General features: G+C 43.8%; 1 protein-coding gene across 1 annotated transcript in view; it reads right to left on the minus strand.

Annotated features, from left to right (window-relative positions):
* Positions 1–5187: 5187 nt before the first annotated feature.
* The window catches only part of LOC126100939 (uncharacterized), a 57233-nt gene continuing 37325 nt past the window's right edge, over positions 5188–25095 (minus strand). Inside the window, exon 3 of the mRNA XM_049911602.1 lies at positions 5188–6291. Coding sequence (XP_049767559.1) covers positions 5675–6291 — 617 coding nt within the window. The 3' untranslated portion in view covers positions 5188–5674. The remainder of the gene's footprint in view (positions 6292–25095) is intronic.

Here is a 25095-nt window from a genome sequence, read left to right on the forward strand (position 1 = left end):
ACGCGGGTGGAGGAACCACCCATGATCTGTGAGGTCGAGCGTTATCGTCCTTGAATAAGAAAGCTGAGCCCACAGCACTCCGCAGCAGTCTCACATAGGGTCCCAAGATCTCGTCACGATACCTGACAGCAGTTAAGCTTTGCCGATTGACCCGTTACAATTTCATGAAGAGGTGTCAGAGAGGTCAACATAATCCCTGCTCTCGCCATTATGTGTCATCCTCGATATCGGTCTCTTTCCATAATGTTTGGGTCCTGAAATCGTGTTCCACGTGCCCTCCATATGCGAATCCGTTGAGAAACACTCTCCAGACCAATTTGGAACTCAACTGTAAATAGAGAATTGGCCCTCTGTTCTACCGCCCAGGTGGCATGTTGACGACTGCACTATAGACGTTCCCTTCTGTGAGGACGTGTCAGAGGTAAACATTCAGCAGGTCTCCGACAATAAAGGCCACTCTGTCGAAGCTTTCAGTGCATCGTTTGTCTCGGTACAACACAGCTAGTGGGTGCTGCGAGGTCAGATACTAGTTGTAGTCCAGTACTACGGCGGTACGTCGTGCCCCTACAGCCAAATAATGGTCCTCTCTTTCTGGTGTCACCCATGCTCGGCCCTGCCCTGCCTATAAACCGCCGCAACATCCGAGAAACAACAGAACGATTCACATTAAGCCATCAGGCCTGCTTCCATTTCTCCCTACGGCCCTTCACTGCAGAGTGACAGGTAAGCTTCTTCTGTGTGCCATACTACACCGTCTGTGACAGCGCCCGCAGCGATTGTGTTTGTGGGACTACCCGGCAAGCACTACCCCGTTTGGTAGGTGCCCTGACGTCATGTTGGCGTGATTGTCCAATGACCGGAATGCCATCTAACGTGCAGAACATGATCGTACTGACCTATGTTGACAGTTTATATGATTGTGTTGTGAATTAGACACAGGACGGGGAAATAGTGATTTGTTGCTTTAATATTGGACACCAGTGTATTTCAGACGAGCTTAATAATTCTTGACTCTGCGTTTAAATGGATGCAAGCTCTCGACAGCACACGACAAATTAAAGGCCTTTGGTCCGTACCCTTTCAATTACGTACTGATTCCCTGTGGGCGCTGCACGGAACCGAAGGGTGGCGTCTAAGGCGACTAGTGCGACACAACAAGTTCGTTGTGGGGCCAGTATTTCTCATGGGACCCGATGCATACTGGCAACATTTTCTGCACGGAGAAATATGGGTGTTGTAATTGAAGATATTTAGTATAGGTAACTGTCACCAGTGCGGCCAGATTACTATGTTATTGATGGCCATATCAAAGAAGTAAGGTTCTCACAGTGTAGACAAAACGTGCTTCTCTCGAAGAATAAATCGACCAAGAAGATTGTAACCTACCCACAGAATTTTTTTTTGAAAATTATGTAACCATGAACCAAGTGTAACCTCCGTACAAAAATAATAATTAAATGAATTTTATATATTGTAACCTCTGAACAAACTTGGCTCCCATTTATAATCTCTGTGCAGAAATGCATTCACATTTAATGTAAACACAAAATTCAATTCCTAAACCCGGAAATATTAAAAAAAATTCAGTAACCTGGTAAATTTTATGACGACAGCAGCGCTGCGCCTCGGCCCTGTATTCTGAATAAAAAAGGAAAAATTCTTACCTCAATAAAAACTGCGAATATATCTGCTCTTACGTAAAAACTTTTCGGCACAGCTTCGTGGAATGCTGGGCTATAATTTTTTTTTTATTTTTGGAAGGAATGATCATGCATTGGAAATATTCTTTAAATTGAAATGAATGCTTTTCTCAAAAAAACTACTTTATATTATAAAAATTATTATTGGGGCATTTTTTAAAAAAACAAATTAATGACAGTTAATATACATTAGTAGATATGCGCAAGGCTGCTTCTTTACCTTCTACAATAATACTCATCCTCCAGAGTCCCGACCAGAGCAGACTGCCGACACGCGCAGGCACGCGCCGACTACTGTCGACAACTGCAGACTACTGAAGACTACTGCCGACAAGCAACAACTAACTACATACTACTCTCTGGTCAGAGACTCTGCCATGCCTCGCCCATCGCCGGCAACGCATACGTCTTACAAGATTAACGAAATTTATAAAGCGAACTTGTCGCATAAAAAGCTCTCGTGTTTCCAGCCCCCAATGGCAGAGTTAAAATGCCCAACATTTCGACGAGTGTCATATTCCTCATCTTCTGACAGAGCCTACATTACGTTATACGAACTTATTTAAGAACGCACTTAAAAAGTACCTGTTAAACAATACAGTTTACATGGTGAAAAGTAACACAAATAAATAATAATAATAATAATAATAGAACATCAGTCATTTCGAATTACACTCTCATACCATGTTTCTTTCTTCTTTTTTCTTCCCTTCTTATTTTTTATCTTTTCTGGAAAATATTACTCCCAAAGCTATGCAGTGTATAACGCTAACACATCCTTTCTCTGAGTTCAACATCTTACTCATTATAGAGGAATGCTGACCCAGTGTTTCAGGCTAGGAAATGGGAAACTGGTAGAGAAAATGGAAAGCAAATATAATAGTCTTGATATCAATTGACTGTATATGTAGTGTTACATTATGAAACAATGTGTGTCTATTGTGTGCAGTGAGTGGGAGTGAGAAATGAATGGACAGTGTAGCCCTTTACGTTATTAAATAATATCTTTCCAAATCAGAGTTGTATTCTCTCTCTCTCTCTCCCCATTGGGTGGGGTTTGAGAGAGAGGAATTAGAGTTTTACAAATTTTGACCCAAATATCAGCGGAAAAAATTAATATTTGGGTCAACATTTGTAAAACTCTAATTCCTCTCTCTCAAACCCCATCCTATGGGGAGAGAGGGAGAGTTTTAGTTTTAGCGAAGCAAAATTTACAAAGTAAATAAGTATTTTTTATTTATCCGTAGCCATTTTCCACGCAAAAATGAGAAGAATGTTTTTCTTGAATTACAGCGCCAACCACCAAGAATCAAAACAAATGTTAAGACAAAATGTACGTAGCTTTTTTATGTAGAATCTGATACTGCAATAAAAAATGGGGGTTCCCATTTGAAATTTTAAAGGTGCCTCCAACCCCACCCCCAGGGGTCTGGGGTGGTGGGCTAATTTTAGCATCAGCAGATGTCCCCCTCGAAAATAATCAACTTTTCATTCTACACATTTTTTCGTGTGAAGCTTATTTTTCGAGTAATTTGGTTTGTCAACTTAAAATTTACACCCTGTATAATAGCTTTGTACGACAGTTAATATGGTAAGCCAGAACACTGAACTGTGGGGGACTGTGCTAGGGCTGCGGCTCACTATAGATGTTATACAGTGTTTTCGCTGCAGCCGCTGAATTTTGAATTTGTGTCCTTCTGGACATTCCAAGATACTGATTGACAGTGTTAATCGCACCTTATGGCCGATTCAGGTGGTCAAGGGTACATCTCTTTCCTAAGTTTCTGGATTAAGAAAGGAGCTATTTTGGCAACATGAACAAATTTTACCCCCAAGTTTAAATTTGTAAAAATTGTATAAGACGGTTCTGGTTCCCTGTGTCACTATCCACTGGGCACATTGCAGCCGTTAATAAGAGCATCTGTGGAAGTACGTGTCATCTCAGTTGACTAATTTAACTTCTTTATTTGTTTTAGAAGCCTGGTGATACTCTGTGCATTGGATAGCACGGGATTGTTTGTTACTGCAAGCAGCCTGGGGTGGGTTTGATGACTCCTTGTCCAGGTGACGGATTGGTGCTTTTTCTGACCGCAGTTCTGTAACAGTGGTGCTCGAATTTTTCGGGATTCAAGTTTATAGAAGTACTTTTTTCTGCTTTGTATTTCATTAAGGTATTGGTACAATTTATCAGTGATTAGAAGTTCTGATTAATGTCAGACTATAATTCTTTTACTGCTATGTGTGTGTTTTCTAAACTCTAATGTAAGGCATTACTTAAACGTTTATTGATGCTTGTCTCACAAGGTGGCCTGTGGATGTTTGTTGACAATAAAAGTTTTGGATCAACAGCTTGAATTTCTAGGAGTAATTTCACACTACGGAAGAGGTCTCATAAAGGCTGTTTAATGATGTCTTAAGCGGATTGATGCACAACCAGTTAAACAAAACTGTTCTTTTTTATTAAGAAAAGAGGATAAGGTATCTGTAGGCTAATAATTTTTTGACTATTTTATGCCTTCTACATTATTATTAATGTTACTGTAATTTGGTCCATAGTGTTCCCTTTACATGTATGTTTTTATTGACCTAAAGTTTCGCTAATCTATATCTTAAATACCAAAGAATGAAAGCTTTATTGTAATAAGGACTGCGTTAATAAATCAAATATCTTGAGAGAAGTTATAGCAGCTTTCACCAAAGGAATCCTGTTTCCTGACCTACCTGCTCAAGTAGTCTAGAGATTTTAAAGGAGTGTCCATTTCAACTACCTTCCAATTTAGCAGTTGCTGTTTACGGAGAACTAGGACCAGTAAGAGTGTCTACATAATAAGACTCAGCCACAAGGAGTATAACATATACTGCTTAGAAACAGCGTTTTATTAGGTTTAGGACAAGAAGTGCCATGCATGAAACTGCACCGAAGTACCGTTTTTCAGCGCACTCTTAATAACCGTTGTTTCTTATTGCGCTGCATCATTTGTGTTATAGAGTGCTCTGTAGGGCAAGTACTAATTAACGAGGATGTAACAGCTACCATCATTGAAATATAGCAGTTTTCTGCTTCTGTAGTCGTTTGGGCTGCATTAATAGTAGCTTTTAACTACTACTTGATCGAACACTTTCTAGGAATGGAACAGAGAATACAGCATCATGTTCTGACGTATGCACAAATTGTTTACATTTTAAATGAAAATATTTTTATATTTTTTAATTGTTCCACATCCTTGAGGACCATTTCACTTGGAATCTACAGATGATACATTTTCATATTTATTTTTCTCTGCAAATATTTGTTGTGTATTCTTTCTTTGTGACATGTTCAACGTCCTGAAGAATCTCCTCGCTATGGCTCTATTGGAACTAAAAGTGTGCCTCATGTAATCTAGTCTGTTTGGTGTAAGGGATATTGTGTTGTTTATGTTTCTGGTAAATTGCGTGGATTGCTCCAGTGGCAAACAAGCGTTTAACAGAATAAAACGAAATAACAGTAGGTTACAACTCTTTATTATTGTTGTTACAAAACTGTATGATTACTTAAATAATGGTTTCGATGTTGAGTACATGACAGTTTAAAGCGTATTAGAATTACGTACATTCATTTGGATAGTAGAACATTCGATAGCGCTGAGTTCTGATGTAATATACGTTAATACTCGTTATCAACGTAGTCATAATGCAAAGCTTAGGTCATGAATTGCAGCAAGTAGTCTGTGCAAAAGTAATAAATTAACGATTTCAGCAATTGAACTTCAGATGTTCTCCTGCAAGGCGAACGGAAGAACGACATTTGTGGAGAATAATGTTTGCTTCCGTCGTAGGACACAACGTGTGTTTGTCAGACGTCCACATTGAAAAGAAGAACTGCTTGGAAATTTGTGTTAGGCTCTATCACACAACACAGAACACTGAACATGCAGTCTTGTGTCTCGTAGATCGCAGACATTTCGTGCTCTGTACACTAAGGCATCAGCAGCTCAGGGACCACGGTAAGGGCTGGAGTAACCCCCGTAGGTGCTGCCATATCCTCTGTAGCCACCATATCCGCCGCTGTACAGACCATATCCTCCAGGTCTGTAGCCTCCATATCCACCATAGCTACCCGATCCACCGTAGCCACCGTACCCGCCTGATCCACCATAACCACTTGATCCACCATAACCGCCATACCCCCCATAGCTACCTCCATAGCCATCATATCCACCATATCCTCCATAGCCACCATATCCGCCAGTTGGTCTGTAGCCACCAGATCCTGCATAACCACCATAGCCACCAGATGGTCTGTAACCACCGTAACCTACAGACGGCCTATACCCACCGTATCCTCCATAGCCTCCAGAGGGTCTGTAGCCACCATAGCCCCCACTGCCTCCATATCCACCATATCCAGTGGTACCATAACCATCATAGCCTCCATATCCACTGTACCCACCATACCCACCATATCCTCCGTAACCACCGTACCCTCCAGAGCCCCTGTATCCACCATAGCCTCCATAGCCACTGCTGCCATATCCTCTGTAACCACCATAGCCGCCATAACCCGTGAGGGGATAACCCCGGTATGCGTCATAGGAATCGTAGTCCAGTGCTGTGAACAAAAAAAAAAAAAAAAAGAAATGTCAGCATTTCAATGTGGTACTTACGTAACTATTTACTATCAACATAGCCATAATGTACAAGTCGAGGTTATGAACTGCAACAAGCATTCGCTGTAAAAGTAAAATAAATAAACTATTTTTAGCAACTGAACTTCAACTATGTGAGTATGTAATAAACAGCACTACGTACATATAATGAACAGGTTTGAACACCAACCATTTTAACCTCAGAAATATCTTATAAATTATAGAAGTGTCTTTGATATAGTGCCAGATTGGGAAAAGCATTACTCTAAATCTCTAATTTCTTATTCTGGAAGGACTGCCTCAAGTATTGTGCAGTAGAGACCTCAGTATCATAGTTCAATGTTAAATAAATATGGCATTTTTTTTTAAATTTTAGTAGACACCAGGTCTATTAGCACATTGGTTAAGACACATCCGGGAGGACAGTGGTTCAGATCCACGTTCTTGTTTCAAGATTTTGTTTTTCGTAGTTTCACTAAACCGCTTAAGGTAAATGCTGAGATGGTTCACCAAACTGAGACTATGTTCTTTCTTTTATGGCCTCGTCGTCCACGGACCGTCAGTCCCTAATCTTTCTTCCCTCCTGTACACAATGGAAGTTCTTTGCCACAAGGAAGGCTTTCGAACTATTTCTGGGAATCTGGTATTTACCTCTCAATTTCTTAGTCTTGTAGAAACCCTATTGGAAATGGAACCTAGAGAATAGAGCACACCTTTCCGTCTAACACTTACGGAGGTGTTATCCAACTGCAAGCAGTTTATACGTCGAATATTCACTGAGCTACAAACCTCGTGGGGGTGTATGTGTACAGGAATATGAGTTAGGAATCGTAGACTCTTCAACAAAGGATGCACGAAGTTCGCGAGCTGACACCACAGAGCATTTTGATCTGATAACTCACCTCGGCGCCTTCCTCCACCCTTTTCCTGTCTTAACTATATTCTAACTGTGTGTATATGGACGTATTTACATTCGAATAATGTTCACCATTTCTTATAATAGTATAATTTAAAGTAGGATGATAGGAAATGAAGAAGGTCTCCGTACAAATAGCGAAGAATGGAACGATTGGAAAACGGTAAGTGATAAAACAGGTGGATACAGCTTCAATGACATTTATTAAGATACGAGGGAATAACTTACACAGTACTACAGGGAGTCATAGAAGGCAAAAAATTGTATGGGAGACGGGGATTGGGAAATATGCGACAAACGCACTGCCTATGAGGATACACATCATGTTTGCTTTAAAAACACGCTGTAAAGGTCGTGAGTGTTAGTTACCTTTGGGATTGGACGTGGTGAGTCGATGTTAGTCAAGACTACCTTTAAAGCAAGAATGATGCCATTATCAACACCTCACTGAGTTTGAACGAGGTGTGTAATACGGCTACGAGAAGGTGGATGTTCCTTCTGCGATACTGCGGAAAGACTTGGCTGGAATACTCCAATCGCTGACACATATATATGGATGTTGCATTTTGAATGTTAATCCAGTCAGTTAGCAGTTGATGGTTGGAGTGCTGACGTCACAGTTACAGATGTCCTGCGTAAATCAGTTATTTTGGCCACTGATGCGGCGTATATATGGATCGTGATATCCCCTTCAGCATCAACTAAGGCCTGAAGATGGCGCACTGAAGCGTCGAAACTAGTAGCTACATAATAAATCAGATCATAAGGACGAATGTGGACGTTTTGTTTTCTTACAATAGTGAACGACCGTGGTTCCCAAGACCTCCAGTCAAAAGGATGGATATACAAAAACAATGCCACAGTTGTCCTAAGTACGTTCACATAGTGAACTGCCAAGTGCTTCAGTATTCTCTTCCCCTCACTTTCCCTACCATAATCTATGAATTGATGTTTAGAGAAACATCTGTAGTGGCAATTACAACGTTCCGAAAGGCCGCGCGCTGCTGCTAATTTTCGCTCACTGATCTTTTTCTTACGACGAAGTATGCAGCCTGTACCCATAACCTGTTAGCAGATTAATTAATGGACAGTGTCGGATTGAGACGAACACAATTGTTGCAAACACATTAATAAGGTAAAACTGTAACACCAACTCTTGAACAATATATTACGAGTAATAAGGGCATAGAGCGTCCATACTTGCACCACAGCAATACGGAGGATGTTTCAACAAACATGGCATAGGTTCTAAATTCTCTCACCAACAACAAATCTGGCACGGTTCGTGACTCCGCAAGTACAACTCCCCCTCTAAGAAAAATAAATAATAGCTTGAACTTTCTAAGCGGAGACTAAAATCACAGAATGATGCAATACTCCCTACGTTCATTGTCAGCCTTAGTCCGCATACATGTGTGCCGAATATCCTCTCGTTCCAAGAGCTTTTCACCTGCGCTGTCCGATGCGGTCGTGCATTGTCATCCATGCAAATGACATCAGGTTCGAATGCATCTCTGAAAAGACGCACATAGGGAACGAGTACAGTGGCACAATAATGTTGACCGGTGATTATACCAAGCGATGGGACCAAGAGCCCAGGAACTGGAACAACGAGTAGCGGGGTCGTGTGCTCTTTTCCGGTGAGAGCAGATACTGTCTGCATAGTGATTCTGGACGCATGATCGTGGGGCTAGAGGTGAAATGAAATGAAATGATCGTACGGCATTGTTGGCCTGGAGACCCCATGCGGGGTGTTCGGCCGCTGACATTGCAAGTCCTTTTTAGCTGACGCCACTTCGGCGACTTGCGAATCGATGATGATGAAAGACACACAACACTCACTCATTCCCCGCCGGGAATCGAACCCGGGACCCCGTGCGCGGGAAGCGAGAACGCTACCGCAAGACCACGAGCTACGGACGGGGCTAGGGGTGAGAACATGTGATACACCTAGGAACATTGTCAAAAATGGTTGAAATGGCTCTAAGCACTATGGGACTTAACATCTGAGGTCATCAGTCCCCTAGAACTTAGAACTACTTAAACCTAACTAACCTAATGACATCACACACATCCATGCCCGAAGCAGGATTCGAACCTGTGACCGCAGTAGCCACGTGGTTCCAGGCTGAAGTGCCTAGAGCCGCTCGGCCACCGCGGCCGGCAGGAACATTGTCGATCATAATAGTTTTGATGGTTTGGTGTTATGATATGGAGAGTTTTAATGATGTATGGACGCACTGACCTTCAAGTCTGAACACGGTACGTCCACCGGTCAACGTTACTGTGACAATGCATTTTCATTTCTCATGTGCGTATTTTCAGAGGTGCATTCGGCCCTGAATTCATTTTTATGGACGACAATGAGCGGCCGCATAGAATAGTGCAGGTGGAGGATCTCTTGGGACGAAAGGATATTCAGTGAATGAACTGGCCTGACAGTTCATGCGTCTTAAATCCCGTCTACATCTACATCTATACTCCGCGAGCCACCTTACGGTGTGTGGCGGAGGGTACTTATTGTACCACTATCTGATCCCCCCTTCCCTGTTCCATTCACGAATTGTGCGTGGGAAGAACGTGGGAAGAACGTCGACCACATGTGGATGTGTATGAATTCCAAAGGGACCAAACTGCTAAGGTCATCGGTCCCTAGACTTACACAATGCTTAAACTATGATATGAACAAGATACACACACACACACACACACACACACACACACACACACACACACACACACATGCCTGAGGGAGGACTCGAACCTCCAGCGGGAGGGGCTGTGCAGTCCGTGACATGGCGCCTCAAACCGCTCGGCCACTCCGCGCGACCCACATGTGGAATGTGTTGGGGAGAAGTATTATACCACATCCACATGCATCAACGACCATCCAGCAGCTGCCAACCGCACTGGTGGAGAAATGAAAGGCCGCACCACAAGAACCCCTTACCAACACTTTGGTCGCTGCAAAAGCACGTTGCCGTGCATTTCACTGCCGCCCGTAGTGATCATAGACCGTATTAAGAACTGTGTCCCGTCTTTTGTAATGTCCAGGAGGCGATCATAAACCGCGGCGACTTTAGTCTAATTATATATATAATTATTTTATAAAAGTGCATTTCTGTTAGCCTCACTGTGTATTTTTTTCAGTTACCTTCTGTAGTATAATGTAGCTGTTCTTTCTATGTAAAGTACAAATTTCGTCGAGCTATCAGTGGCACATCATACGAAGTTACTTTCATTTCTAAGTTTTACACGCCACTGTAATTCTGAATTCATTTGTATGGCACAAGTAAGACGAATTTTCCGAATGCTTTTAAAATGATTCATTCTTTTAATTACATTTTCTATCTAGGTACGTAAAAGTGATGTATTAAGTCCAAATGGAAATAAATATCTTTTCTTAATGTATTAAAATATTTCACGTTTAAAATGGGATAATAGAAAATTATATTTTGGTGGGGGCGGAGGGAGAGAATGGGACAGTAATGAACTGACCCCTTCCCTCCCAGAACCCAGCCGCGAATATGCGCCACATGTTCCCAGAGCTCAGAGATGACAGATAGATTGTTTTCTACGAGGGGACTGCAAAAAGTAAGTTACACATTATTATGACGGGCCAAGTAACTTAAATCGAATGCTAAACTACACTTCACAGTGACACAGAAACATGGCATTATCTTTTATCATAGTTACTAAGACTCTGTAAATAACGGTCGGAAAGTTCAGTTCGACGGCAGTTTCTAGGCGCTTCAGTCCGGAACCACGCGGCTGCTACGGTCGCAGCAGTCTGGTGATTCAGGAAGAGCACATATATAATGGACAGTGGGAGCTTTGTCGGCGTTCTGTTGAACACCGAGGACTCGTTAGTGCTGGCTGCGAGGGAACCATTAGGAGGAATTTGCCGGCAGTGCGCGGGAACAAACACGTCACTGTGGCAGCCAACAGCTTAATGGCGGGAAGCGGTTCGCCTCGCTGGAGGCGCTCGGCCGTGCGTTACTGCGTCTGCCAACAGTCGCACGGCTTTCTACGAACCTGTCTCCGCTGAGACCCGGTAGCCTGCTACCTTTCCGAGCGGCCTGAATGGGACTGTGCACAGCGTCGGTTTCGCACAGAGGTGACAGCAAATGAAGATAAATTAACGCGCCATTCGTGATAGAACATCCTTCTGAAGAGAAAGCGACCGTTATGCCATTCATCTAACATGGACTTCGGGATGCTACGCCGTCTAGTCGCATTGTTGTTTTGCTATCTCGGGAACGTGACGTACAAAGTACGAGGCTCGTGAAGTATTTCATGGGTAAAGCAATAAATAGAAATGACAGGCTGTTTTTGCGCATTTCGCTCATTGCTCTCATGGATAAACGAGGCAGTTTATAGAAGTTAAAAAATAAAGTATAATAATCAGCTATCAGTCCATTTTTTTCTGGATCTGCCAAGTTTGTGGACTACTCTTGTGCCACTATGGCGATTGGTATGCTGGACTAAAGACACTATTGTAAACAATAGAAAATTAGGGAGTTTCCAGAATGAGATTTTCACTCTGCAGCGGAGTGTGCGCTGATATGAAACTTCCTGGCAGATTGAAACTGTGTGACCGACCGAGACTCGAACTCGGGACTTTTGCCTTTCGCGGGCAAGTGCTCTACCATCTGAGCTACCGAAGCACGACTCACGCCCGGTCCTCACAGCTTTACTTCTGCCAGTATCTCGTCTCCTACCTTCCAAACTTTACAGAAGCTCTCCTGCGAACCTTGCAGAACTAGCACTCCTGAAAGAAAGGATATTGCGGAGACATGGCTTAGCCACAGCCTGGGGGATGTTTCCAGAATGAGATTTTCACTCTGCAGCGGAGTGTGCGCTGATATGAAACTTCCTGGCAGATTAAAACTGTGCTGTGAGGACCGGGCGTGAGTCGTGCTTCGGTAGCTCAGATGGTAGAGCACTTGCCCGCGAAAGGCAAGGGTCCCGAGTTCGAGTCTCGGTCGGGCACACAGTTTTAATCTGCCACGAAGTTTCAAATTAGGGAGTTGCATGCCGTTGATGTAGGGGGTGAATTAGCTATGACAATGCTTTAAAGCCAACAGATAAGTTACGGTGGAACTGTTCAATGTCCAAATAAACTAGGGTCCATCATACCCAGCATCTACCACAACTGCTCAGTTAACTCTACTGTTTGCGGACATACGAAGCCTCCACGATGCATCACTGGGAAACACTGTATCGTGCTCGGCAGTAATGACAGCCACCTGCTGTTCATTGACGACAGGGTACCCTTCTTCAATTAAACGGGTGTGTCCAGAGAGAAACGTTCGAAAATAAAACTGCTACTATTCCAGGCCGGCCGGAGTGGCCGAGCGGTTCTAGGCGCTACAGTCTGGAACCGAGCGACCGCTACGGTCGCAGGTTCGAATCCTACCTCGGACATGGATGTGCGTGATGTCCTTTGGTTAGTTAGGTTTAAGTAGTTCTAAGTTCTAGGGGAATGATGACCTCAGAAGTTAAGTCCCACAGTGCTCAGAGCCATTTGAACCATTTTTGAACTATTCCAGGAAGAGCACAAGACGACAGGGTAGTTTTACTACTACTGTTCAAGGAGTCAACTACATACGTTGAGAATATCAATGTTCAGATAACATCGCCATGTATATTTTTATGAATGGGTGAAGTGTGAGAGCTTTCGCATATGGTAAATTGTCTGTTGTGTGTACTAATGAAGCTGTTTTAAATGACTGTTAAGGGAACGACGCACTCTGTATGTCATAGATGTCAGGCAGGGGGAGTGAATGCTGATGATGACAGTCATAACATATGCAGATGATTCCCTGAATAGACTAACGAACAGTACATATAGCTGCAAGCTCACTCATTGCGATGGAAACTACAACAGATTACTCTGTCTAATTTATCACCCTCCTAAACTGCCAATTTCCACGATACCACAAAAAAAGCACTCCGACTTCAGGCCACGAGTGGCCTACCGGGACCATACGACCGCCGTGTCATCCTCGGTAGAGGCTGCGGATAGGAGGGGCTTGGGGTCAGCACACCGCTCTTCCGATGGTTATGATGGTATCCTTGACCGAAGCCGTTACTATTCGGTCGAGTAGCTCCTCAATTGGCATCACGAGGCTGAGTGCACCCCGAAAAATTGCAACAGCTCATGGCGGCCTGGATGGTCACCTATGCAAGTGCCGACCACGCCCGACAGCGCTTAACTTCGGTGATCTCACGGGAACCAGGGTAACCACTGCGGCAAGGCCGTTGCAACTATACCACATACAAACGTAAAAGCATCTCACATTTCTAGTGCTAATGATTTTCATGATTTGGAAAACTTTTATTTATATTTTTGCTTTGTGGAAGGACGTCATTCCTATTGCTACAGTCATTAGTTAACCTCGTTAGTTAATCCAATGGAACCAACGAATACGTCTTTTTGGCAGAATACGGTTCGACAATTCGACTAAAGAGCGTGCCTAGCCTAAGGTAGTGCTTCCACTTACAAAGTACTGCTCCGCGATGTGGGATCCTTTCTAGGTAAGCCTCAGAGAGGACATCGAAAAAAATACAAAGAGGGGTAGTTCGTTTGGAATGGTCAGAAAATGGGGAAAGACCCCCACAGACATGCTGATAAGCGAGTGGAATTCAGTAAAGGAAAGACGTTTTTCGTTGCTGCAAGATATGTCAAAAAATTTCAGTATCCAACTCCTTGCATCACATGCCCAAATATTTTGTCGTCCCCCCCCCCCCCCCACCTACATAGTAAAAGAAAGTCCATCGTTTTCAAATAATAAGAGTCGAGGGGCAGGGAAGTAGTGGTTGGGAAGGGAGTGAGAGAGGATTGTAGCCTATCCCCGATGTTATTAAATCTTATATTGAGCAAGCAGTAAGGGAAGCAAAAGAAAAATTCGGAGTAGGAATTAAAATCCATGGAGAAGAAATAAAAACTTTGAGGGTTGCCAATGACATTGTAATTCTGTCAGAGACAGCAAAGGACGTGTAAGAGCAACTGAACGGAATGTACAGTGTCTTGAAAGGAGAATATAAGATGAACATCAACAAAAGCAAAACGAGGTAATGGGATGTAGTCGAATTAAATCGGGTGATGCTGCGGGAATTAGATTAGGAAACAAGACGCTTAAAGTAGTAAAGGAGTTTTGCTATTTGGGGAGAAAAATTACTGATGATGGTCGAAGTAGAGAGGATATAAAATGTAGACTGGCAATGGCAAGGAAAGCGTTTCTGAAGAAGTATAGATTTAAGTGTGAGGAAGTCGTTTCTGAAAGTATTCGTATGGAGTGTAGCCATGTATGGAAGTGAAACGTGGACGATAAATAGTTTAGACAAGAAGAGAGTAGAAGCTTTCGAAACGTGGTGCTACAGAAGAATGATGAAGATTAGATGGGTAGATCACATAACTAATGAGGAGGTATTGAACAGAATTGGAGAGAAGAGAAATTTGTGGCACAACTTGACTAGAAGAAGGGATCGGTTGGTAGGGCATATTCTGAGGCATCAAGGGATCACCAATTTAGTATTGGAGGGCAGTATGGAGGGTAAAAATCGTAGAGGGAGACCAAGAGATGAATACACTAAGCAGAATGAAAAGGATGTAGGTTGCAGTAAGTACCGGGAGATGAAGAAGCTTGCACAGGATAGGGTAGCATGGAGAGCTGAATCAAACCAGTCTCAGGACTGGAGAGCACAACAACAACAACAAGCTTAGGGACTGATGACCTTAGCAGTTAAGTCCCATAAGGTTTCACACAGATTTGAACATTTTTTCACTTTCCATGTAGTCCAAGATCAGGCCACTGCCACATGCGAATGCCCCACAAATCTGGAAATTGCACGATTCGACCAGCCGGCCAAATGGAGACCCACCATGAGAAGCCTTTCAAACTCTGCCAGGTGGTGATAATGCTGTCTCATACGATTACGTGACATCTCCATATCTTTCATATAATCTCTCAATATCTGACACTCTTCTCGCTCCTTATACTACGTACCGGGCCTGGTGTCAACACTAAAGACGACCCCGCTTCCAGGACCGACCGAAATCTCTATCCGTTCCCTGAGCCGAAGTGCTTAAGGTGACCGGTCGTGACAAGTGGGATATCCTGGTTCGAGTCCCGGTGCAGCACAAATTTTCATATTTTCCCACTAAACTGTACTGTGGGACTATATTCGCAATCTGCAAATACATTTCATGATCTAATACACCTATAGGGCGTCGATCGTCGATGGCCTCGAGTTTGCCACACTTTGGTGGATGGAATCAGGTAATATATTGCTGCTGAAATTATAAGCAAATGTTTACGTTAAGGTCGTACTGTGGCTCGCCAGCACAGTGACAGAGCTCTGAGTTTCGTTAGTGCCTTATGTCTATGATCATAGTTATGAGACGTAAAAAGAAACGTATGCAAAGATCATTATAATAATAAAAAAAGACAGTGGGCAAATTGCTGATCGTGAACACGGAAACCAGTTGCTGAAGCTTCAAAGAAAGCTTAAAAGAATTTAAGAATCGCATGTAGATTAAAATTATGGTTCAGTACGGAATAGTGTTGTACCCAGATGATAGTGTACGTGGGAAGACATGATGCTTCTCCGTCTGTACTTCAGTATTGTGACAGATTTTATAATCACATGAAGTGATATTGGCTGAAATGAAAGCGCTCAGGTGCTATAAGACTTTCACACATCAGATATTAACCACTCAGTAAGGTCATCATCAAGAGTGTCTTATCTTTCATTCCATATCACTTGTGTTTGCAATTTAACCTAAGACAATGGCGCATAAACTGGCTATGAGAAACAGTGCGGCACCACCTCTTCTGACCCTACCTCCCAACCTTAACGATGAAGAGTTCTGCGATCGTAAGGTTTCTCATCTGCTAGCTCGTAACTGCATGGCACAGTCGATTAGTGCTCTCCAGCTTAGAGTGTAAAATGCAAATTATTGGTGAGAAAGTTGCCAAAGGTATAGCCTACTAAGTAGGGAACGTTTCGATTATTCGCAGCTGTTGGGCATCTACTACACGGTCCAGTCACATTACTGTGACTGCCGCCTACGTTCCACATCAACGTGCAATAACCATTCACAGAAGGCGAGTGGCAGCACTAGCGGTGGAGGGTATACAAAGCCTGTCGGGGGACGCGGAAAACAGTGCGTTCGTTGTCGTGATGGGGGAACGGGGCGATTTTTATGACGTCCGAATGATCATTGGCTTCCCGGGCAAGGGTGGAAGCATTTTCCAAACGGCTAAGTTTGTAAACTGTTCCGTGTAGTCGTGGTTAAAGTATACCATGTACGGTATACTATCGAGACAACGGTGATGCACTACAGGCCGTGGATAACAGGGGTAAAAGACGGCTGCGGTGATATGTGCAGCTGAATAGACGTGCATCTTCAGTGACCGGTCAGCGAACGTTGCTGTGTATGGGCCACCGCATCGGGCGCTTAGTTTACGCACCCATACTGACTTCTCTTCATCGGCGACGAAGGCTGTAGGTTGCACACGTCCACTGAGTGGCCACAGGTTGTTTTTTCAGATGAATCAGTTCAATCGGTTGGAACGCCTGAAATCAAACACCCTGCAACAACCTTTGGAAGGTTCCAGGCTGGAAGAGGGAACAGTTTCCTCTGATGAATGCTTTCGTGGCATTCCCTGCGTGATCTCGTCTTTCTAGAAGCCACAGTGGATCAAAAGAAGTATGCGTCTATCATTGGGGACCATGTCCAGCCCTACGGGCAGTTTCTTTTTCCTCGGTACAACGGCATTTTCCAGCAGGACAATACAACATGTCACAGCTCGCAGCGTACGTGCGTGGTTAGAATTCTCCCCTGGCCACCAAACTCCCGGGATTTAAACCGAATCAAGAGTCTGTGGGACCACTTCGATCAGGCTGCTCGCACCATGGATCCTCTAGCGAGAAACCGAACACAGCTGGACACGGCGCTTGAGTCGTCATGATCCCACATCCCTGTCGTTACCTCATAGAGCCTCATTGACTCTCTTCCTCCACATCTCGCAGCGGTCCGCACTGCAAAAAGGAGGTTATTCAGGCTTTCAGACGTTGTCACATTCCTGTGACTGGACAGAATATTAGCGTGAATGTAGAGTCTAAAAAGTAACTATTTCGATCAGATGACGGTGATGAACGAATGTCGACGACAGATTCGTCTTTGTGTCATTAATGACAATGACAGAAGAAAGGAAAACGGTGAAACAAGCCATTAGAACAAAGTCGTTTCCTTTAAAACGTAAAATGTAGCTGCTGAGTTTGATGTCCTCATACGACAGACGGATAACCATTAACAGTGTCACATCCTCTCACTACAAGAAACTTTGTGAAGTGATTTGGAAATGAACTCGGGACACTGATGCAGTGTCTGTGTACAAGAACATAAGCTCGCTACCTCTGCTTTTCGGTGACGAAATTGTTTTCCACCAGTAGCATTCGTACCAGTCACATTTGATGCGACCGCTAAAAACCCAGCATGCGGTTACGCCTTCAGCTAATAAAGCGGCCAGTTTAAGATTTGTAATTACTCGGTAACAATCAGCTACAGAATACAGATTTGTACACTAGCTGATTTTTGCCTCTTTGTCACCAAATGGCGGGATAAGAACGAAATGGCATGCGTTTTGTAGCTAACTCACCAGGTACGTGTATACATTATCTTACGCGTTTTTCACACATTACAACTAGATGACACAGTGACCTATTTCATTCTTTACAAAGTCATTGACATCAGACTTTCTTACATTCAAAAATCTCGATAAGGGAGATTATGGTTTCCTCTGACAACCAAACATTGACGTTCTTTTCGGTATTTAGCTGGGACATAATTTTTCTATTTCCTCAGAAGTATGTATGTCGCAAGGTAGTGTACGTTACGAATACACAGATGGATGAAAATGGTTCTATGAACCCTTTGAGAAACACTTTGGTGTGAATTCGCGGAGGCCAGCCTGTGTGGCCGAGCAGTTCTAGGCGTTTCAGTCTGGAACCGCGTGACCGCTACGGTCGCAGGTTCGAATCCTACCTCGGGCATGGATCTGTGTGATGTCCTTAGGTTAGTTAGGTTTAAGTAGTTCTAAGTTCTAGGGACTGATGACCTCAGATGTTAAGTCCCATAGTGCTCAGAGCCATTTGAACCATTTTGACTACACATATTTCAAAACCCTTGCAGAGGTATTTCCATGAGTTGCAAGTTAGGATATTTTTTGGTCCACAGATCTAAAACGCTCAGAATAACTAAGGTTTCCAGACCATAGAATGTTAGGATCTAAACCACTACGAGAGTTTTCTCTACAGCCAACGTTTTCTGGTTTGAGTTTGCACTTACAAATCATGACATTTAGGTTCACGAGGTATGGTGTATCTATGTTGACAGTTTCATTACTCTTTTTGTTATCAATAACACATTGTGTTATATTTTTGCATCATTTGAAAATTGTGTAAGCCGAAACACGTAAGGTTAATATAATTCAATAAAATACTATCGTCAAGACAAACAATGTTATTATAGTGCAACTAAATGTCCGCGACGTCTCACAGAGCAATTGAGCAACATATAACTTGATATTGTTTCGGTATCTGTACTGGATTAGGTAAAAGCCATGAAATTTAATTTTTTTGCGTAAAAACAGGATATATATATATATATATATATATGAATGAGGAATCGTCTGAATAATACTAAATGCCTCTTGCAGATGTGATAGTTCGTCTTCGGCTCCTGTGGAAGCAATGCACTAAATGACTCGCAGTGCAGCGAAAACAGGAATTTACTGAAGAATTATCAGTTCAATGTTCCAAACCTTTTATTACCCTCTCACCTGGCAAATGCAAAAACAATAATCATCGCATTAATATTGGGTAATTCGGAGATATTAGGTTAACACTGCAACTACATGTATAATACCAACACAATAAGTCATTCAGTTGTTACAATCAGTGTGTGATTTCAGCTATAGAACAGAAGAACTGTAAATGTCGGCTCTATTTCGAATAGTGTTTAGTGACAGAGACTCGACATTTTGCCCTCCATCACTCGACTTAGACGTTGATTTCAAACCTTAACATTGAAGAGGTAGCGGCATACGTGGTGTGTACGTAGCTATGGTCTAAGAATTATGTAGATGCAAATAAAACAAATTGGTGAATATCAGTTTGAAAATGATGAATTCAAGTCCCCCATTGTCAGTTGTTTCTCTGGTAATGTTGTGTAGAGATCACGTTGTCACGCCAAAGTTGGCAACATGAATAGATACGACAGACATTAACGAGGTTTCATCGCAATCGCCAACGACGTATGGGAGGCGCTGTTGAAGACTACGCCTCCACTGTCAACACAGCAGCGCCCTCGCACTGTGGTCAATATACACTCCTGGAAATGGAAAAAAGAACACATTGACACCGGTGTGTCAGACCCACCATACTTGCTCCGGACACTGTGAGAGGGCTGTACAAGCAATGATCACACGCACGGCACAGCGAACACACCAGGAACCGCGGTGTTGGCCGTCGAATGGCGCTAGCTGCACAGCATTTGTGCACCGCCGCCGTCAGTGTCAGCCAGTTTGCCGTGGCATACGGAGCTCCATCGCAGTCTTTAACACTGGTAGCATGCCGCGACAGCGTGGACGTGAACCGTATGTGCAGTTGACGGACTTTGAGCGAGGGCGTATAGGGGGCATGCGGGAGGCCGGGTGGACGTACCGCCGAATTGCTCAACACGTGGGGCGTGAGGTCTCCACAGTACATCGATGTTGTCGCCAGTGGTCGGCGGAAGGTGCACGTGCCCGTCGACCTGGGACCGGACCGCAGCGACGCACGGATGCACGCCAAGACCGTAGGATCCTACGCAGTGCCGTAGGGGACCGCACCGCCACTTCCCACCAAATTAGGGACACTGTTGCTCCTGGGGTATCGGCGAGGACCATTCGCACCGTCTCCATGAAGCTGGGCTACGGTCCCGCACACCGTTAGGCCGTCTTCCGCTCACGCCCCAACATCGTGCAGCCCACCTCCAGTGGTGTCGCGACAGGCGTGAATGGAGGGACGAATGGAGACGTGTCGTCTTCAGCGATGAGAGTCGCTTCTGCCTTGGTGCCAATGATGGTCGTATGCGTGTTTGGCGCCGTGCAGGTGAGCGCCACAATCAGGACTGCATACGACCGAGGCACACAGGGCCAACACCCGGCATCATGGTGTGGGGAGCGATCTCCTACACTGGCCGTACACCACTGGTGATCGTCGAGGGGACACTGAATAGTGGACGGTACATCCAAACCGTCATCGAACCCATCGTTCTACCATTCCTAGACCGGCAAGGGAACTTGCTGTTCCAACAGGACAGTGCACGTCCGCATGTATCCCGTGCCACCCAACGTGCTCTAGAAGGTGTAAGTCAACTACCCTGGCCAGCAAGATCTCCGGATCTGTCCCCCATTGAGCATGTTTGGGACTGGATGAAGCGCCGTCTCACGCGGTCTGCACGTCCAGCACGAACGCTGGTCCAACTGAGGCGCCAGGTGGAAATGGCATGGCAAGCCGTTCCACAGGACTACATCCAGCATCTCTATGATCGTCTCCATGGGAGAATAGCAGCCTGCATTGCTGCGAAAGGTGGATATACACTGTACTAGTGCCGACATTGTGCATGCTCTGTTGCCTGTGTCTATGTGCCTGTGGTTCTGTCAGTGTGATCATGTGATGTATCTGACCCCAGGAATGTGTCAATAAAGTTTCCCCTTCCTGGGACAATGAATTCACGGTGTTCTTATTTCAATTTCCAGGAGTGTAGCTCCGGGGTAGCGAGAGCTCGTCCCCAGTTCGTGACTTCATTTGAAGGAGTAACATCATAGTGGAGGAACAATGTGATGGTTAAAGTTTCTGATGGACTTGTTTATTTAAATGTGGAACATTGTACTACAAGAGAAGAGTTTCTTAATCCGTGCATCAAGTGATGTTTAAAAGTCAATAACAGTTGTAACTTATCATAAAGTCCTATGGCAAAGAAGTGTGTCAAGTTTAAGTAAATCATCTATACATTTATGCAAAAAAGTGAACTAGTGTGTGTGTGGATTCCTAAGGGACCGAACTGCTGAGGTCATCGGTCCCTAGACTTACACACTTGTTAAAGTAACGCATGCTAAGAACAACACTCGCACCCATGCCCGAGGGAGGACTCGAACCTTCGGCGGGAGAGCCGCGCAGTCCGTGACATGGCTCCTCAAACCGCGCGGCCACTCCGCGCGGCAAAGTGAACTAGTATTCCGTTTGTTCTAGCTCCATGTACTGTCAAACGACCCACAGTTGTGGCCGGACCATTCTAGTTTGGTTTGGTCACAACAGATTCAGTTCCCAGGCAGAGAACGTCTATGCTGTAAGGTTGAAAAAGCGGGTGCAAATTGGTTAAAAACGAATGGCGATTGTGTGGAAAAGAGAAGTAGGTTTACAGGAAACTAAAACCCCCACTAAAAGCTTTTCCTAATAGAGATAACGTTTTTAATGACGGAACGGGCCCTTCGTTTTGGAGTTCGACCGTTCGCTCGACGAAAGATCCGTACCCAAAGACTGGAAAGTTACACAGGTCACACCAATATTCAAGAAAGGTAGTAGGAGTAATCCACTAAATTACAGGCCCATATGGTTAACGTCGATATGCAGCAGGATTTTAGAACATATAGTGTGTTCGAACATTATGAATTACCTCGAAGAAAACGGTATATTGACACACAGTCAACATGGGTTTAGAAAACATCGTTCCTGTGAAACACAACTATCTCTTTATTCACATGAAGTGTTGAGTGCTACTGACAAGGGATTTCAGATCGATTCCGTATTTCTGGATTTCCGGAAGGCTTTTGACACTGTACCACACAAGCGGCTCGTAGTGAATTTGGAATGGAATATCGTCTCAGTTATGTGACTGGATTTGTGATTTCGAGTCAGATAGGTCACAGTTCGTAGTAATTGACGGAAAGTCATCGAGTAAAACAGAAGTGATTTCTGGCGTTCCCCAAGGTAGTGTTATAGGCCCTTTTCTGTTCCTTATCTATATAAACAATTTGGGAGAAAATCTGAGCATCCGTCTTCGGTTGTTTGCAGATGACGCTGTCGTGTATCGACTAATAAAGTCATCAGAAGATCACAACAAATTGCAAAACGATTTAGGAAAGATATCTGTATGGTGCGAAAATTGGCAATTGACCCTAAATAACGAAAAGTGTGGAGTCATCCACATGAGTGCTAAAAGGAATCCGTTAAATTTCGGTTACACGACAAATCAATCAAATCTAAAGGCCGTAAATTCAACTAAATATCTAGGATTACAATTACGAACAACTTAAATTGGAAGGATCAAATGGCTCTGAGCACTATGGGACTTAACATCTGACGTCATTAGCCCCTGGAACTTAGAATTACTTAAACCTAGCTAACCTAAGAACATCACACACATCCATGCCCGAGGCAGGATTCGAACCTGCGACCGGTTCCAGACTGAATCGCCTAGAACCACTCGGGCACAACGGCCGGCAAATTGGAAGGAACACATAAAAAATGTTACGGGGGAGGGCTAACCAAAGACTGCGTTCTATTGGCAGGACACTTAGAAAATGTAACAGATCTACTAAGGAGACTGCCTACGCTATGCTTATTCGTCCTCTTTTAGAATACTGCTGCGCGGTATGGGGTCCTTGCCAGATAGGACTGACGGAGTACATTGAAAAAGTTCAAAGAAAGGCAGCACGTTTTGTATTATAGCGAAATATGGGAGAGAGTGTCACAGAAATGAGACAGGATTTGGGCTGGACATCATTAAAAGAAAGGCGTTTTTCGTTGCGACGGCATCTTCTAACGAAATTCCAATGTGAAAATATTTTGTTGACATCGACTTACATAGGGAGGAACGATCACCAAGATAAAATAAGGGAAATCAGAGCTCGTACGGAAATATATAGGTGTTCATTCTTTCCGCGCGCTATACGAGATTGGAATAATAGAGAATTGAGAAGGTGGTTCGATGAATCCTCTGCCAGGCACTTAAATGTGATTTGCAGAGTATCCATGTAGATGTATATGTAGAGTATAGCTCTTCTGGTACGGAGTTAAGGGGGGGTAGGACGTCAAACAGGCCGACTTGGAGCAGGAGAGGCACCACAGGATTCAAAAATGGTTCAAATGGCTCTGAGCACTATGGGACTTAACATCTTAGGTCATCAGTCCCCTAGAACTTAGAACTATTTAAACCTAACTAACCTAAGGACATCACACACATCCATACCCAAAGGCAGGATTCGAACCTGCGACCGTAGCAGTCCCGCGGTTCCGGACTGCAGTGCCTAGAACCGCACGGCCACCGCGGCCGGCACACTACAAGACATTTTAATTTCAATTGTCTATACTTTTAAAAGTAAATTCTTAAAACTTTGTCAGCATGACCAGGAAGGATTCAGGATTCACACTCGCAGCAACGGAAGTTCAAAAACATAACAAAATAAATTTTTTACGTGTGTAATTTCATCAGTTTTTCACTTACTATTGGCTGTATTTGTTGCTACAAGTACACTTTTTTTCAAAAGTAAGAGAAACTGTTCGACGAATTTTGCACAGCATACAAACGATACTTAGAGGTGTCTGAAACTATAGAATCTATTTAATTTTTGAAAAAATGAATGAGCAGGTACGTTTTAACCTTTATGTTTTTAAAAAAAATCAAATTTTGTAGTTAATTACCTCAATTTTTACCATAGTTTTTAATATATTTGGAAAATTCTAGAGTTTCATACACCTGTAAGTATGGTTTGTATGCTGTGCAAAATTCATCAAAGAATCTCACTTACTTGTGAAGAAAAATGTACCTATAGCAAAAAATGCAGCCAGTAGTAATCGAAAAATAGTGAAATTTCACATGTAGAAAAAATTTATTTTGTTACGTTTTTGAACTTCCACTGCTATGAGTGTGAATCCTGAATTCTTCCTGGTCATGCTGACAAAGTTTTATGGATTTATTTGTAAAAGTACAGGCACTGGAAATTGCATTGTTCTGTGGTGCCTCTCCTGCTCCAAGTCGGCCCGTTTGACGTCCTACCCCCCGTAAGTGCCATTTGTAGATTGGGCTGCGGCCGCCAGGAGCCATTACGGGGGGGCATTGTGTCGCTGCCGGCGACCGGCGCGCACTTAACTGCTGACCTCGGCGTCGGCGCCCAGCAGCTACAGCCTTGCGCTTGTGCGGTGACCTTGCCGCGCTTGGTGGCTGTCGCTGCCCCTCTGAGTCACACACTTCGTGCGGGACTCCGGTGGTCGCTCTTCTCACGCATGCCGACTTCCTTCCCCACGACATAGCGTTTCCCCGAAGGCAATTGTGCTCTAGACGAGGACGCGTGCAGAGCCCATGGCCGGCGACCATTTTTAAGTGTGTTCCTCTTCCGCCTTACATACTGAAGAGGTCTTACAGAACACCAGTAAAGATTCGAACTTCCTTGTATAGAACAGCATCAAAATTCTGCTTGTTGTACAAATGAGTTAGTAAGTTAAATGTTCGACGTTAAACGTCCAAGTAAGAACAGATTTAGAAAAATGTCAAATTCTAAAGCAACTGCGGACAATATGCTCATACAAATGAAGAAATTCTTAAAAAAAACGAAAAAGAAAAGAAAACAAAGAAAGAAAGACCTGAGGAACGCCATTTGCTTTGGTGGCCGAAACGCCGAAAGTTTTAAACATTGCACATTGACATTGCGGTCACCGGCCCTAGAAGAATTTTATTGACTGTGACAACGGCTGCGGAAGCGTACACTTAAATTCAGAAAAATTTCGTAATTAATTT

This window comes from Schistocerca cancellata, chromosome 9 (genome assembly GCF_023864275.1).
Source record: "Schistocerca cancellata isolate TAMUIC-IGC-003103 chromosome 9, iqSchCanc2.1, whole genome shotgun sequence".
NCBI lineage: Eukaryota > Metazoa > Arthropoda > Insecta > Orthoptera > Acrididae > Schistocerca > Schistocerca cancellata.